The 16,788-nt window shown below is 42.4% G+C and overlaps 1 protein-coding gene across 1 annotated transcript; it reads right to left on the bottom strand.

The window, feature by feature from the left end:
• Positions 1 to 42: 42 nt before the first annotated feature.
• Positions 43 to 16,750, bottom strand: LOC139998593 (ATPase family AAA domain-containing protein 2-like). The gene is made up of 15 exons (XM_072030151.1): positions 16,448 to 16,750; positions 13,219 to 13,361; positions 11,399 to 11,445; positions 10,252 to 10,405; positions 9,350 to 9,428; positions 7,757 to 7,829; positions 5,485 to 5,595; positions 4,939 to 5,044; positions 4,013 to 4,135; positions 3,682 to 3,784; positions 3,346 to 3,461; positions 2,224 to 2,398; positions 1,765 to 1,853; positions 1,272 to 1,431; positions 43 to 421 (listed from the first exon to the last, which is right to left on the bottom strand). Exons 1-15 carry the CDS (start codon positions 16,571 to 16,573, stop codon positions 296 to 298), a joined length of 1,731 nt encoding a protein of 576 aa, XP_071886252.1. The 5' UTR covers positions 16,574 to 16,750; the 3' UTR covers positions 43 to 295.
• Between the last annotated feature and the right edge of the window lie 38 nt (positions 16,751 to 16,788).

The raw sequence follows: 16,788 nt of genomic DNA, 5'->3' as shown, positions 1-16,788 counted from the left end.
GGGAATTCAAAGTGCTACCGCTCTGCAGGGAATTTTCATGTTGCTCACTGCCTGATATCCTGCGCTTATGCAGCTGAAGCAGACTCCTCATCAAAAACTATACTCTTGAGGAAGATGCCCCAGAACCATTTAACGTTCTCAGACAACAAGAGGAACGACAACAAAGAGTAAATAGATGAAAGCATCTAACTCTGATCGCTATGAAGGCGTGCCAGCTGCCTCGTTGACTAGTTGTGCAGCAAGGCACAAGAGCTTGGGTACTGCCTGGTACAAGCTAAGGTTCTTTACAACTTGCTCACAAGCAAGAATCCATTTTGGTTTCAGTCTTAACAAGGCATTTCTCAGCTAGTTCATCAAGCAACATGTCCGGTGGCTTAGGGGTCCAGTCACGAGTATGAATCTTGAAAATTTCTTTTCTAGCCTGGAAGCAAAATCATTGCATTTTAGCTTGTCTCAAGTTTTCCTTAAAAATACCAACAAGAAACAAACAAACAAACAAAAAAACCCAAAACAGTCCTCCCTCAAAACCCCTCACCTATTAATACGCTTTTCTTACTTGCTCAACTTTCAAGTATTTTACAGTTATTTAATATACACTCTGCATTGTCAACCAGGAAATTGAATATTTCTTATTTGTTACACTGGACTTTTTTCTAGGAACCTACAGTGAAAGAAAAGGCATTTATAGCTTCAATAACAAGTTTCCAAACTATGAGACCTAAGGACCCAGAGGAAAATACTGCAATGAAAAATTTATCCAGAAACTTTTCTTTGTTGTCCAAAAAACTTCTCTAAAATTTAACAAGCTTTCATTGTGACAGTCTCATTACTTCATCACATTTGCTTTTCAGGCAGTAAATTCACAGAAAGCACTGCTGGCACAATGTTTCAAATTGCTACAATTACTATAAAGAAGAAAATAATTATGACTCAAACTACTACCACTGATCCGGGGCACAATCAAATGCACACACGTCCCCTATTCATTCAGAAGTGAAGGATTGAGACCAAAAACACAACTTCATGATGAAAGCGCCCAAGTGGACTAAATAATTAAGCAAACAGGTACAACTTTGGGAATGAAAGGTTTGATTATAGAACTAACTACTTGGTGGTATCATCTTGACCATATATATTCAGTACCAGATTTGCCCTCCATGGAACAACGCAGTGTCTCCACATATCACTCTCTTGTTCAAGTTGTCAATTTTTTTTTTCCTATAAAGTTGGACTTTGCCATGGTAGCACTAATGTTGAATTTCAGTTCTCACCTCTTTATTTGGCAAGTTGAAGAGGAACTCTCTGTCAAAGCGTCCTGGTCTTCGTAAAGCAGGATCTGTAGAATCCAGTCTGTTGGTAGCTCCAATTACCACGATCTCCCCTCTGTTAACTATGCCGTCCAGAAGCGTCAGAAGAGTTGAAACAATGGAACTAATAGAAAAATATAATTTTTACTTACTGGTTCAGTAAATTTTGTCACATTCCACATGACTTTCTTCCATGAGTAGTCAAAAAGGACAAGCTTTAAGGACAAGACTCATTTTAAGACATAAACAATAGGTAAGTTAACACAGACCACATGCTGATATCAGGCTTAGTAAATTGGTTTCAACTATCGTTTAGAAGCACCTGTTTTGGCATTGAGTTACAAGTTTTCAGGATAAATTAACGTGTTCACAGTAAATTAAACAGGTCATCATCCTTTTTTTTTTTTTCATTCCCCAGAGATCAAGCAGATTTTATGTAGGTGCAAAACTGTAATACCTATGAATGTGGTCTTGTTTACTGGAGCGCACAGGAGCGAGACCATCTATCTCGTCAAAGAAAATAATTGAAGGTCGCATCTGATAGGCCTAGCACAAAAACACAGAGTAAAACACCATTATTTAAAGGAAAAATGCACAGAAACATCATGGTTGGAATGTCATCTAAACTAGATTTTTCACTTCAGCCTCTGGGACATCTACCGATAGAGCTACTGGAGTATCTGGCATGTCTAACAGAAGACAGCAGTCTGTGTCAACCCACTGTATCCGGGTGACAGGAAGCAAATCGTTCCAGTAGTTCCTACAGCTGACATTCACAGCAGAAACACTGGCATTTCCATTTCAGTGGGAAAAAAAAATAACAAAATACAAAAAAAGCAAGTTCTACTTAAAAACGTTGACCACAGAAAATAATGGTTTCAACTCTGACAGAACACACTGTGCATTTCAACCTTACCTGTTCAAATAACACACGAAGTTGGCGTTCTGATTCCCCCACGTATTTTCTCATGCAGTCCAAAGCACTTCTCATAAAAAATGGTATTTTTCTGTCACTTCGGCTATATTCATTGGCAAGTGCACGAGCAACTAGTGTTTTCCCTGTTCCTGGGGGGCCATAAAATAGACAGCCTCTGCAATAAAAAAAGATCCAGATAGGAAAAAAAAACATCATGATGAGTACCTCCTACAACCATCATCTCTAGAACAAGCGTCTTTCCTAACCAAAACACATCACGTACAGGACAGCAGTAATAGCTGAAGTGTGGGTAGAGTCAGAACAGATAGAAGTTCTGCATTTTTACAACGTTTCACAAGAAAATTCATTTTTTTCACCCAAAGAAATGAATAAGGGGGTAACTCAAGTGTATAAAACCTTCAAAAGAGAGCATACTGTCCCAGAAGGACACTTCCAAAACTGCTGACAAACAGTTTGATTACAGCAAACCGGAGCCAAACAGGCAAACTTCAGCACAGAATCTGAGAATGGGCTGAATGGTGAATCACCACTTCATTCTTCAGTGATAAACTGCATATTCTTGCTTTCACAATATGCAGAATCTGATAGTAAAGCATTTAATGCTCCTCTCAAAAGCATTAAGTTACTGGGTTTGGTCTCTCAGACCATCTATTGCTGATGGCACGTGAGGAAGCCTAAAGCCGGAAGGAAAAGCGATGCCTTAGCACTCAGAGGGAAAAAAAAAAGAAAACAAAAGTAGGCAGGAAAAACAATTGGGCTTCCAGGCAACATATTACAATTGACTTCCACTAGATAATCCCTTCTTGCTTACAAACTAATCAAGCTGACTTGTACATAAAACTGAGAACAAAACCACTCCAACCCAACTAACCCAACTTTTTAAAGACACCAGACGGTAAAACTTAAAATTTTAAGACGTTGCTTATATTTTTAACCTACAAATATTCTGGATTCTATCCATTTTTAAGAAACCACTTTTTGCTACTACTAAAACAAACGTTCACCGCTGCCAAAATGTTGAAGCATGGAAGCATATTGATACCTTAACTGAACTTTCTCCTGAAAACAGCTGACTTACGATTTATCACTTTAATGAGTTACCTTGGGGACTGAATATTGAACCGCTGAAAAACTTCTGGATACAGGAGGGGAAAAATCACCATCTCTTTCAAAGCTGCGATGTGTTCGGAAAGACCACCCACGTTCTCAAATCCAATCTAAAGAGAAATTCAACACAACAGAGTCTGTATGTTAAAGAAAGCAGCAACCTAGATCAAGGTTTCATCAGAAATTATCTCACCACAACGGAAACATTCTGGGCAATTTTTGAAGTTGCTTTAGAGAAAACCATCAACAAAGGTAGTTGTAGATGGCACACTGAGATCTTTCATAATCCCTGGAAACACTCGCTGACACGATGATTAGTTTAAGACTTACCGCACTATCTATTTGCATTGCATCTCCCTGACTTCCTCCAACTTTCTTTTGATCCCTCTGAACTCTCTTTAGGTCCTGTTTCTGAAGTTTCACTCGAAAAGTCCTGATTTGAATTAAGGAGAAGTTATAGGGCTTCTTTTTCTTTAAGATGCAACTCGAAGATTTTTGTTTTTCATAAGAATGCCAAGCAAATGTAGAAAACATTAATTAATATATAGAAGACCTAATTAATTGACATAAACTCACACAGTTAAATTTAGATAAACTTAAACATGGCTAAATATCCATTTGAAGGAGATTCATCCCTCCCCTGTTCTCTAATGACAGCAACCTTCTTGGAGATGTGCTCTCGCTGTCCTCACTGCTCTCACCACTCTCCTCCGTATCACATGTGCTAAGCAAGGGAGATGAGCAAGAGGGTGTAGAATCACTGATGTCATCTGCATGTCTCCGTCTGCAAGCCAGCATATAAACCAGAAAGTTAAAAAGAAAATAGAGCAGATACTAAGTAACACCAAAAGTTAAGGGAATTCTATCTCAAAATTTACTCTGAGATCTATTTTCCAGTCCATTGTACTCCTTAGCAATCTGATTTCAAAGGCCATGACATGATTTTCCTCGTGACAACTGTCTGCTTTCAAGAATGCTCAACAAAATATCTGGCAATCAACAGCATTCTCTACGCACTAACTGCTTACAGAATCCAAAAAGCCTTTATCATTACTAAGGCAATTTATGACTTCATTTAGATCTTTTATTGTTTAAGGTTAACTTCATACAGAAACATTAGTTGATTCCAAACAGAAACTACAGTCAGTATTTGAGTGATAACTTTTTTTTTTTTTTAATCCAACAAAACTTCCATAAAGCCTCTCCCTCTAAATCGAATAAAATTATTTTTGGTTTTAAGAAAATAATTTGTATCCTTCAAGATTAAATAGTCTGACTAAGATTTTTAAGGGGGGATTCTGGCTTCAGTTCCAGAACCAAAGAATTTCAGTTACAGAAACTCAGACACTACCTCCATAATCATCTTATCAGCGACCCACAAATATTGGATTTAAAAAAGAAACCAACTTAAAAGTACCCACCTCCTCCCCTCCAAATGTTTTTCCTCTCTATCCTCAGACTACCAAAGTACCGATCATAAACTTACTCTGTAATTACCACTAAACTGAAAACCCTTTGAAGCATTATGCAGTAAGGAGACTGACAGCTCTACGGATAAGTTAGAGCTATCACTAGCCATACACCAACCTGGCACGTCTTCTATATTTTTGTGACCCAGCATTTTCAAGTGACTCTTTCTGTCTGACAGAACAGGGCTGGCCCGAGTTAGTCCTCTCTCGATCTCTTTGTCTTACTGAAAGGAAAGAATTTAGAATAATGATACAGATACATTTAAGAGAGGAGGATATCAAAAGATAAAGAAAATGCCACGTGTTTCACTCATCCCTAATTCCAGAAGAATTTTTAACTGTTTTTGCTTTTCATCAGTGCATGGTACAAGCGGAAAACTACGCCCTTTTTAAAGGTGAACTGAAAATCACAAGAGCAAGACTATTAAGTGTGATTAATTACTGTTATATCAAGGATGCATAGCACTAAGTACGCCAAACAGCAAAGAAATACAACGGGCACAGGACACACGTGTCTGATAAAAACAGCGAAGTTCATGTGCAGAATGAAGGTACAGAACTGAAACAGAACTGTGTGCGCAAACACATGTATTTGCATTCAAAAATTTTATCTCACTTATGTGCAAGAAATAAGGTTTTAAGAGAAACTGTGCGTTCAACCTACTTTCCATAGGAGCTTGGTAGCGGTCAACAGGTTTCCTCCATCGAAGGTTGTAACGCCTTGGAACATCTTCACCGTCATTTTCTTTGTTCTCACTTCCTCTTGATGTTTGTACTGTACCACAAAATGACACCGAATCGTTAAGTACTTTTGCAAATTATATGAAATCCAAAATGCATTACACAGATGCCTGTAAGTTTTATTATTATCATTATTTTAATGACACAGTGGATCCTGCAAAACCTTAAGATGAATTTATGCAAGTCACGTTTCAGAAATCACAAATCCTAGCAGATGAGCATGCATCTAGACGTTGTTCTGTCCTCTCTGAAACTGCTGATGGACTTGTCGTCAGCCTCAGTGTTTAACAACAGGCAAAATTCTGTCATATTGCTTAGCTAAGATGCAGATCTTCTGAAAACAGCTATTTCAGAAAGTCACTTCTTAGTTTGAGAAAGTGTTTAATGGAAAGGGTTTTAATAATCTGTAGTGCTAAGACTAAGCATAGTAATCTAAGTCCAAGTCTAGCTCTGCCACAAATTCTGTGAGCAATAATGGGCCAGACACAGGCTTGAAGCTCACCAATGAGAAAACAATGCCAAATGCACATAAGCTTAGGCCCTTAGCTTCTGTCAAGTAACCTGAAGTTGTTTCATGAAAGATGGTAAAAAACACAAAAAACAGAGTGCAATTATCTACTGGGTTCTGGTGAATATCCTCTCACGTTAACAGCAGGACACCGAGGAAGGAACGTACATACTCCGTTCACCTACCTGTTTGCCAAAAGGACTTATCTTTTTTTCTTGGAAAGCACCGCCCTCTTTGGTTTTTATTTTTTAACCCCAAAGGTTGCATTGCTTTCTGAATGCAAGGTAGGTGCCATGGGGTATACAGACAGCACACGGAAAACTGAGCGATCAGTAAATGAGTTTGCGATCACTACCATCTCCAGTCCTTGGTGTTCCAACACTTCTATCACAAAAGCATGAATTTCTCTGCTTTATTGCTCCACTAATCCTTTCCTTTGTTCCAATAACTTCCTTTGTAACAACACTGACACTTTCCTCACTCTTTTCTGGCGTATTTTTCATTATAAAAGTATATTCTAGCTCTTTCCTGATTTAAAATTGTAGTTTGCATTTTGATCATCAATTAATTGCTCCGGGCTCATTTCCCATTCAACGTGCTATTTAAAATTCCTCTCTACAAGTCTCTACTGCACAGCTCCCTGAAACCCACACACTTTAACCAAGCTTCTCCCTCTAGACTGGCCCCCGCCTTGTATTCAAGCTACTCTTATTCAGACTTTGAGCTAATGTTTTCCTAACTAAACCTCCAAAGGAGTCAACTCTGCTTCTCCCTTACTAGTCCATGGCCCAGCCATTCTTCCTCCGAAGAACTTCCCTCGGGTTCCCACCTGCCACTGTGCATCTCTCTGCTCCTCTGGGCCTCTGAAGGGAGGAGCAAAGTATTTTCTGGGGCTCAGCCTCCTGTCACTGTCTCTCTGAGCTCCTTTGCAGGTGTGCAGGTGAGCTCTATCACATAATCTAACTTGTCAGCTCATCTACTGCAACACCCTTTTTGGTCCTTAAGTACAGTCTTGCCCTGTTCTGATCTGTTTAGAAAGCTCCTACGAGGATGATCTAATTTACTGCCTTAATCACAACTAACGTTCTTCTTAAAAACTGTAAGTTTTCCCATCACTTCCAAGTTAATACGGCCTTTCGTGGCTTAACCTCATTCCACAAGTCACTGAGTACCCAGATGACAGCTCCTAATTACAGGCCCTGACAGCAGCTTACGGTGACTGCCTCCTAAACACAGAAATGCACAACGCTATCCTCCCTCCTGCTGAGCTTCACGCTTGGGAGGAGCTTTTCATAAACATCTGGCAGCCTATCTACCTTGCTTCCTGAAAATTCTTGCTGTGCTGCTCAAAACCATGAAAACTGTCACGCTCCTGCTGTAGCGGTATCACCGTTTCGCATGCTGAGTAATAGTAATGCTGTCCATTTCTTTCCATTCCCACCTGTCTACAACCATCTGTTGCCTTTTATCTGGTAAGCAGTTTGGAAAAGCGCTGTTGTTTTTGGTGGTTTTTTTTCACCTGTTCTGAGCTCACTACAGTACAGCCCTAGAGCTCATACTAAGGCTTGTGAAGTCAATAGCAACACAGAATTTTTACAGAAGACAAACACCCAGTAGATTAGCTTCTTTCAATTGTTTAAGGCTTTTGGTTAGAACAGAGTAAAGAAAACTTAAAACCAGAACTCACCAACCTCATCTGGACTGCCAGGTCCAGTTCTTTCAAAGTCTGACTTCACACAGGTGAAGATATCAAGGTTCTCCTAATTCCAAGCAGCAAGAAAGATCGGTCACAAACGTGCAGAAAAACAGACGTGCATACACGTACATCCACTGACAGACACGTCTGTCTGTTGATGCTTACACAGTAACATTATCGAGGCACCCCGTATACACACAAAAAATAAATTATTGCACAAGAGGAGAGAATGGGAATATGATTGCGTGCACCCACAATCAGTAACAAGAATTTCTGCTCTAAACCAGGGCTCAGTACATGCAGTGGTTAAATACTTGCCCAGATACACAACTGAGTGCATTAGTTAATCAGAGGTTAATAACCTACAGCGTGACAGAACCAGGGAAAAAGAACTACCTTTCTAGCAGACATAACAAAAGAAATCATACAGGCGTGTGAGAGATGCTAATAAAAAGTACTGTGGACAATTCTGGATTCATTTCACAGCCCTGGGCAACCAGCTCTAGGTGTCCCTGCTTGAGCAGGGGAGGGTTGGACCAAGTGACCTCCAGAGGCCCCTTCTAACCTCAACCATTCTGTGATTTGAGAGGAAAAAAAAGGGAATTCAGAGCTAAACTAAAAGCTGTGAAAGTAGGTTATCGGGAAGTTTTAAAATGATGTGCCTATCATTCAAAAGAACAGTAATTTAATAAAATAGTTGAATTTAATAGAGCAAAACCAAGACAGAGGAAGTATGATTGCTGCATACAACTTTAACAGGGGTTCCTCTAGAGACAGGGGTTTATTTAAGCTCTCAGGCAAGGCCAGCACACAAACAAATATACATAAAGTAGCCATCAGTTCATTCAGCTGGAAATTTGAAAGGCTTCAAGTTCCTGAAAACTCTGGGAGCAGTTTGCAGCCAAGGAAGAATTCTAAAATGCAAGTTAGGTCAATTAAAGAAAACAGCTCCATTTGCCTGTAACAGATGACTAAAGCTACATGATACTGGAGATTCTTTGTGAGCTCTCAGGAAAAAAAAATGTTAACAGGAATCAAAATTCGAGTGAGTGACCAACACAGGAAGCTATGCACTGCCTTTTGTTAAGCTTTCCAAGTAAGTGCGTTCCTGAGCATGACGAGAGATATGATTTAGGAGTTAAGGATAAAAAGCTGAACAGCTTAAACTGCCAAGCTGATGGAAAGCACCAGTCTTTTTGCATATTCAGTCCCCCAGGCAGAGCTTTTAGTAACATTTGGAGTAAAAACCCAAGTCCGAAACAGCTGTTTGTAAACAGCGTCCATTCAAAAAGCAGAAGGCAATTCAGAAACTGGAGTGGAAGACATGCATTTCAGCATCTCCCCGTTATCCCACATCTTCTGCAGAAGATGCTTCCTCCACTCTTAAAAGACATCTGGAGCACAACCGTATCAGTAAGACATGAAGATATAACCAGAGAGCAAGACCAAATGGTAGTTTAGACCACACTATTCTTTGGAAGGAAGTTATTTCAGTTCAATTAAAATTACAACTAAGTTACTTCCCTACGTGAAATACTCTACAAAAATGGCAAACTGACGGAGTATTTGCTCTGTCATTTGTACCTCAACATCTTCCCAACATCTTTGGCATCTACGCATCTGCTCCATTTCATCCATTTTTTGTAGCACAACTTCCGCAGTACTAAGATACAAAGTTGACATGTAAGAGCAAAGTTAGGCATGTATGAAAAAATAAAACAGCACACACAATCAATAAGAGATTTTAATGTAGTACGCACAAAGCAAAAGTCATTGACACTTAGCCAAGATTTTAGACATTACCAAAACATTAGGTCAAATCTTTAGTTTTGATAGAGATTTAAGAACAAGCTTTTGAGGATTTGCAAACATACGCTGTTTTCAGGTTTATTCTCCTCTCTTACTGAGCACATTTAAAATATATATATATTTAAATGCAGGAGGAAAATAAGAATTCTGACATCCTAGTAAGATGTTATAAAAAAATTATGTCAACTTTTAATCCTACTTAAGTTGCTCTGCACAGTAGCATTAAGCCATTTTTTGTTAACCAAGGAAAGGCTGTTTGTTCTTCTCTACATGGGAATCTAAGTTTTGTGTTGTAGAAAATGATGAAATGAAAGGAAAGCAAATTCTGAAGCAGAAAACAATTTTGGCTTCAGAAACAGAAATCAACCATGGACAGAAATGCAGAATCGCTAGGACTACTTTGCTTTGACTGTATCAAACCGTCCTCAGTTTCTTAACCAAGCATTACATTCACTTTTGTGAGTATGGAACAAAAAGTTCATTAAAAATGACGGCACTTCTGATGCTAAGAAAACTGCCAAATGGGGAAAACTCAACGAATTGAACTCTCAATGCCAGGAGCAGCCATACCTCTTTGCTGTCAAAAAAAAGAGCAAGTCAAGGCCAACATCATGCCATAGTGCAAAGGCTTGCTAAGAAAGATCATTTTAAGAGGTCTGCAAGAAAAGATGACTTACTTTGTTATAAGTTTGTCAAATAGAACGGACGAGTTAGTAGTAGAGTACCGACTGCGTCGGACTCTACAGCTGCGGCACAGCTCCAAGTCCCTGTTTTCTCCATGGACTCGTCTCATAGTTTTTGCACCAGCTCTACTCCTCAATGTTCTGGTGACTGAAACGCAGAAAAAGTATTTTGAAACAGTCAAGATGGGATTCTCCTTATTTCACCGTTGCTCTTGTAAAATGTAAACAGACAAACAAAAAAGGCACCCTGAAGTGGATTGATTTTTCTTTAAATTTCAGATCAGAAGTTGTTGACACAACCACTGCATTCCACTTATTTATCGCTCTGCACGTTTAAACTGTCTACTTAAAACTGTGACCTGTAGAGAAATTTTTAAAGAGACTGAAAGCTAGCCAGACAAAAACAAACGTGCAACTTTTGTTCCATGCAGGAGGGAAATTTACTCCAGTTATTTCTGTCTTGGAAAAGTGAGAACAATCTACACCTTTCTCTAAGGTGTTTTCACTCCATTCATGTCAAACTGTATCTAACAGTGCTCAAAAAAAACCACTATTACATTGCAAGCCTCTTCCTAAGAGGTGTATGTTTTATTACTCCGTTTATGCATGCAGCACTTTCATTTCCTGCATTATGGACAGCTCAAGGAGGTAAGAATCGTTTCAAGAGAAACACCCAAACACCAGATAACTCAAACTCGTGCTTTTTAGAAAAAAGCCTGCCCATTGTTTACCGTACAGCACCCTTTGGCACAGGTTTGTTGCTTGCACTGTCATTAAAAGAGCCAAGAGGACAAGGGGAAGGGAAGAGCTACACCACTGTGGTGGTAGGATCACAGCTAAGGTTTAGTTTTGTGGTTGCCAACTATAAAACTAAGTTTAAACTTACCAAGTATCAATTTACTTTGCACAATTAGAACAGTTTGCTTTGTGCCTACGAAGCTGCAATTCACACTGCTCCCTCCCCAAGGAATTCATAAAATCTCCTATTTGCACCTACCTCTCTTCACAGAAAAGTCACTGATGAGTGAATTCAGCTGACTACAGAAGGCTTTGGGGCCAAATGAAAGCGATGGAGTGACCAAGTGCCATCCTCTTCAGTAACCAGCATAAATCGGTATCCCGGGGAGTTACAGCCACTTACCTGTGTTGTATTCTTTTTTTTGTTCCAATTTCGGCTTTCTCGACTGCCTACATTAAGAAAGAGGACAGGGGAGAGAAGGGAGAAGAGACTTTTTGTATTAGACCCATCAAGGATGGGAAATTTCACCACGTTTACAAGCCAGTGCTCCATGGTATACAAAGAGAAGCCTGTAGGCCTCACGGAGGATCCAGATCCCAAGTCTGTTGTGTACCAGATACATGCGGTTCTGTATGTACCCACATTTCCTAGCTTGCTCATGTTGAATTCTCAAAATTATGAGCAATAGCACCCAAGTGGAAAAGATACATGTCCTGGTTTCAGTTAGGACAGTTAGTTCTCCTAGTAGCGGGTAGGTTGCTATGTTTTGGCTTAGGATGTGTGAAAGGATGTTTAGAAGAGTGCTGATACCACCCCAATGTTTCAATTGCTGCAGAGCAGTACTTACAACAAGCCAAGGACCTTTTGGTGTCTCACTGTCCTACTAGCAATCAGAATTGGCACACAGCAACAGCTGCGAGGGGACAGATTCAGGATGGCCGACCCCAACTGGCCAAAGAATTCTATGCACACAGAAATCACACACACAATTTCTAGGTTGGAAGAGACCTCAAGATCATCGAGTCCAACCTCTGACCTAACGCTAACAGTCCCCACTAAACCATATCCCTCAGCTCTACATCTAAACGTCTTTTAAAGACTTCCAGGGATGGTGACTCCACCACTTCCCTGGGCAGCCTGTTCCAGTGTCTAACAACCCTTTCGGTAAAGAAGTTCTTCCTAAGATCCAACCTCAAACTCCCCTGTCGCAACTTAAGCCCATTCCTCCTCATCCTGTCACCCGGCACGTGGGAGAACAGGCCAACCCCCACCTCGCTACAGCCTCCTTTAAGGTGTCCGTAAAGAGCAATAAGGTCGCCCCTGAGCCTCCTCTTCTCCAGGCTGAACAAGCCCAGCTCCCTCAGCCGCTCCTCGTAGGACTTGTTCTCCAGGCCCCTCACCAGCTTCGTCGCCCTTCTCTGGACCTGCTCAAGCACCTCGATGTCCTTCTTGGAGCGAGGGGCCCAAAACTGAACACAGTACTCGAGGTGCGGCCTCACCAGAGCCGAGTACAGGGGGACGATCACCTCCCTAGCCCTGCTGGCCACACTGTTTCTGATACAAGCCAGGATGCCGTTGGCCTTCTTGGCCACCTGAGCACACTGCTGCCTCATATTCAGCCGACTGTCCACCATCACTCCCAGGTCCTTCTCTGCCTGGCAGCTCTCCAACCACTCATCTCCCAGCCTGTAGCTCTGCCTTATGGCAACATGCTGCACCATGGATAGGGCGGGGCAGCCGGGCTGCTAGGGGTTACGCTGGGCACTGGTCAGCGGGTAGCGAGCAACCGCATTGTACATCACTTGTTTTGTACATATTACTATTAGCAGTACTATTATCATCATCATTATCATTATTATTTTCCTGTCTTAATAAACTGTCTTTATCTCAACTCGCAGGCTTCACTTTCCCGTTTCTCTCCCCCATCCCAGAGAGGGAGGTGAGAGGGTTGGAGAAGGGCTGTGTGGTGTTTAGCTGCCGGCCGCGTTAAACCACAACACCACCTCAAAGGGGTTGGGGAAAAAAACATATGTTTTTGTAGAAAAGACTTTCACTGAGAAGAGGGATTCTAGCTTTAAGGTGCTGGTACACCATCAGCATGCTCATAGGCCTTTGCTGATTTTAGCCGGAGGTTTATCAGGCCACAACTCACTGCACATGCTTTCTCTCTTGCTTTTCAATCTACAAATCGAACAGAGATTGAACATATAGAAATACAGTACCTTGAAAAGCGTCTTCTGTTGACAGTTCCCCTCAGTATCGCCATACTTTCTTCAAAGCTGGAGACCGAACACCGCAGCATGCTTTTTCTCATTGATCTTAAGCGGTGTCCGTTGAAACATTCACTACTGGTAGAAGAATAATCCTAGGGAAAGAAGGAAATAAGAATATATTTATGTGAACCACGTAGATTCAGATAAAGAAATTCTTCCTCACGCAAGTTTAATTAACCCTCCTGACTTGGTAGTGGGGCAACTAATGGCAGGCAGACACTGAAACGCTGCTGTGCGTTGCTGTGCTGTGAAAAACCTGGAGAGAAAAAAAAAAAAAAAAAAAGCTTTCAAAACTAAAGCTTCCCTCTCCCCACCATTTTCTTGTGGATAACTTAAGCTTAATATCCTTGGCAAAAAGATATTGCAGCAAAACCTTTCACATAAACTTAGTGTTTCGTGAAAAACAACAACAACAAAAAACTTTAAATTCAATTGGAATTTTTTTCAATAAATTCAATTGGAATTTAAATTCAAAACTTTAAATTCAATTGAATTTAAATTAAAAAAAATAAACTAATTAAATTAAAAAAAATTAAATTCAATTGACTGTTCAGAGGAACAGTCAAGCTTGACATTATACATCCTAGAATTAAAATCTAGTTCGAGTTTTTCTCCCATCTCCAGACCTTGCTAAAGATGCTTATTAGGAGCTCTGTCAAAAAAAAGTGTAAGGCTTGTTATATCAAAGCTTTGAACCCTTCTTACTGCCCTTGACCTTCTTCACATTGCTGCTCCTACAAGGGTGAGTACTATCATTTTTAGTACGGGAGGGAAGCTGTGATATCCTTGAGTGGGGGGTCGTTCTGTTTACAAAATGAAGTTCCAGCAAGAGTACATCAAATGAAATTTCACTCGAAAGTCAGAAAATAGACAAGATTCTTCTGCTTCCTGGCACTAACTTTACTAAGAGCTTAGCTAGCGTTTGCTCAAGGTAACAGCAAAGGCATGAAGAAGTTAGAGGAGGGCACTGGTAAGGGCACGTGGGAGAATGCTTTTCTTCCTCCTGTTCTCCGTGCTGAGAGAAAGGGGCCTCACGAGATGCTTGCCCTAGCACAAGTTTGAATCCAGGCATCTGAAACAACTCTTGAAGACGTTTTTTATTCCCCAGACCCAGCAGAGATGAAACAAGACCTAAAGCTTGATGAGACCAGCCTGGTCTGCCACAGTGATGTTTAATGTTTTTCCTCCGGGAGGCTTAAGAAAGGAAAGAGTGGAATAACTCAGGAGACCTCTGTACACATAGTTATGCATTTATTTGATGACTTCTCTGCAACAAGCACAGTGCCGTGTACTCGTGTTATTCTTTATCAGCTCTTCTTTTATCTTCACCTTGTCTCAAACAAGGGCACAGCCGGGAACAATGGACCAGGAACCCTGACCATCCTCTGGCTCCTACAAAAGCATCCCAAGTCAGTGAGACAGCAGACACTGAGAAGCACTACGTTACCTGCAGCAGGCTGCCAGCAGGGCAGAACTGGCTCGTATCAGTCATACAAGGCTGAAAAAACGCACTCAAGAAGTGAAATTCAGCAGAAGCAAGTGGCTAAACCAGAGCAAGGAAACTGCAGGAAGGAATTTTGTAGTAGTTTGAAAGTTATTTTCCTCCTACTATGGGAAGTGATCAACAATTGCTTCTAAGAAGTTAGCTGTTGGGTGTCTCTAAGGAAGCAAGCAGATGCTCCAGTGCCAGCCAAACAGATAAGTGTGTTTAGGCTAGGAGCTCTGGCGTCAAGTCCCTACGCAGATGACTCAGGAAGGCTCAGCAGAGAAAAGGGCCACTTCCCACTTTCCCCAAACAAAAAGGGAACTCTGGAGCACACGGGTGTCAAGTACAGGTCACAACAAAACGACCTTGTTCGGCCTGAGGAATCACAGCGGGGTTGTAAAGCTGCAGACAAACAGCCTCCAGAGGGACAGCCGCCGCTTACGGTCTGCCACAGGACTCCTTGGGACTGGAAACTTGGGAGAAGACGAAGCCATCAGACTCCGGTTTACCTGAGACTTTCTGCTGCATGCTCCTTAATCTAGATGGATGAAATACGCCGAATAACTGAAGGTAAATGGCTTGCTGGTATCGGGAAAACTGCAAAAGCTGCTATTGCCGAGTCTTTGCGCACCAGAAAGTCAGGAAAGAGACATTAGGATGTGAACAAGCAGCTAGGAGCAGGATCGCCATCTCTGTCATCTAGGGCACTTCTACATGTCTCTGCTATATGAGTGCTCCAGCAAAGGCTGGCGGTCCTACAAACGAAACAGGAGTGACTCTGTGCCTCGAAGCATGGGAAAGTTCTGCAAAGAGGTGAAAAAACACAAAGAAAGAAACCAAACCAAACACACCTTACAACCTGTTTCATGAGAAGGATTCTGCTTTCGCTTCAGTGAAAACTTTACATTTAACTTCCTCATTCCTGCTCCCACAAGGAAAGCGGGCCAGCTGTTTGCCCTGCCTGACTTTGCACAGCCTTCCCTCACGTGCCACGGGCAGCTCAAGTCCTTGCAGGCTTTGACAACCGCTTCTCATGCACACTGCAACGGCAAAGTGGAGATACTGAAGCAGCCTCCAGCGCCTGCTTGCAAAGAGACGACACCCCAAGGGCTGCTTCCTGCTTAGTTCAGTAGACTTGAAATGAGAAGGGGGAAGAGAAAGAGCAAAACAAAACCCCAGCCTGAACCCAAACAGCCGAGAACGCTGAGCTCGGCGGCACGGAGAGCTGAAAGCATCGCTCGGAGGCGGGGCTCGCCCTGAGAGCTGGGAGGTGCTTTGAGGTGGTTCTGCTCTGCCTTTGGGAAGAGCAGAGCTTGAGCTCTAGCTAGCTGTGTGTACAGCAGCCAATTCCTTCAGGTGATGCTGAGCGGGGATGGGAGCAGCAAGACGGAGCTGGAAATGGTGTGGATGAAATACCAGACACACGAATCGTCCCTAAGAGCAAATTCGGGCTTTCCCTAACACCATCAACCCCTTAAGGGAAGTCGTAACCACATTACACCCCCTAACTAACGGTTTTTTTACTTCAGCACTAATTAACTCTGATTTTTAGCCTTGCTCTCCGAGCCCCCTCAGCACCCCCCGCGTGCACCTGCCCGCGGGGCCGCCTGAGGGGGTGGGGGGCTGGTGAACGAACCCCCCCCCAAAGCTCCCCGCCCGGGCTCGCTCGGAGGGAACCCCGCGGGAACTCACGGCCGGGGCTGCTCTCTGCCTGCTCGTCCTCCTGCCGCCGGGCTGCAGCGAGAGGAACTCGGAGCTCGAGTCCATGGCAGCCAGGGACCGCCGGCGGCTGCCGGCGCTGCGCCTCAGCACCACCATGGCGGCGCCGCAGGGACTCCCGGAGGCGCGGCGCCCACTGAGGCGGCCCCGCGGCCCGCTGCGGATCCCTCCGCCTCACACGGAGCCCTCCATCCCCCTCCTCCCCCCTTTCTTCCCTCCTCGGCGCGGCTCCCTCTTCCGGCCCTCACTGAGGGCCGGCCCTCGCCCGCTCTTTTAAATTTTTTTTTTTTTTTTTGGAAGTATTTTTTAAATCT

The sequence above is a fragment of the Anas platyrhynchos genome, chromosome 33, assembly GCF_047663525.1.
Source record: "Anas platyrhynchos isolate ZD024472 breed Pekin duck chromosome 33, IASCAAS_PekinDuck_T2T, whole genome shotgun sequence".
Lineage (NCBI taxonomy): Eukaryota > Metazoa > Chordata > Aves > Anseriformes > Anatidae > Anas > Anas platyrhynchos.
The sequence above is the reverse complement of the archived record's forward strand: the minus strand, read 5'-3'. Positions and strand labels throughout refer to the sequence as shown.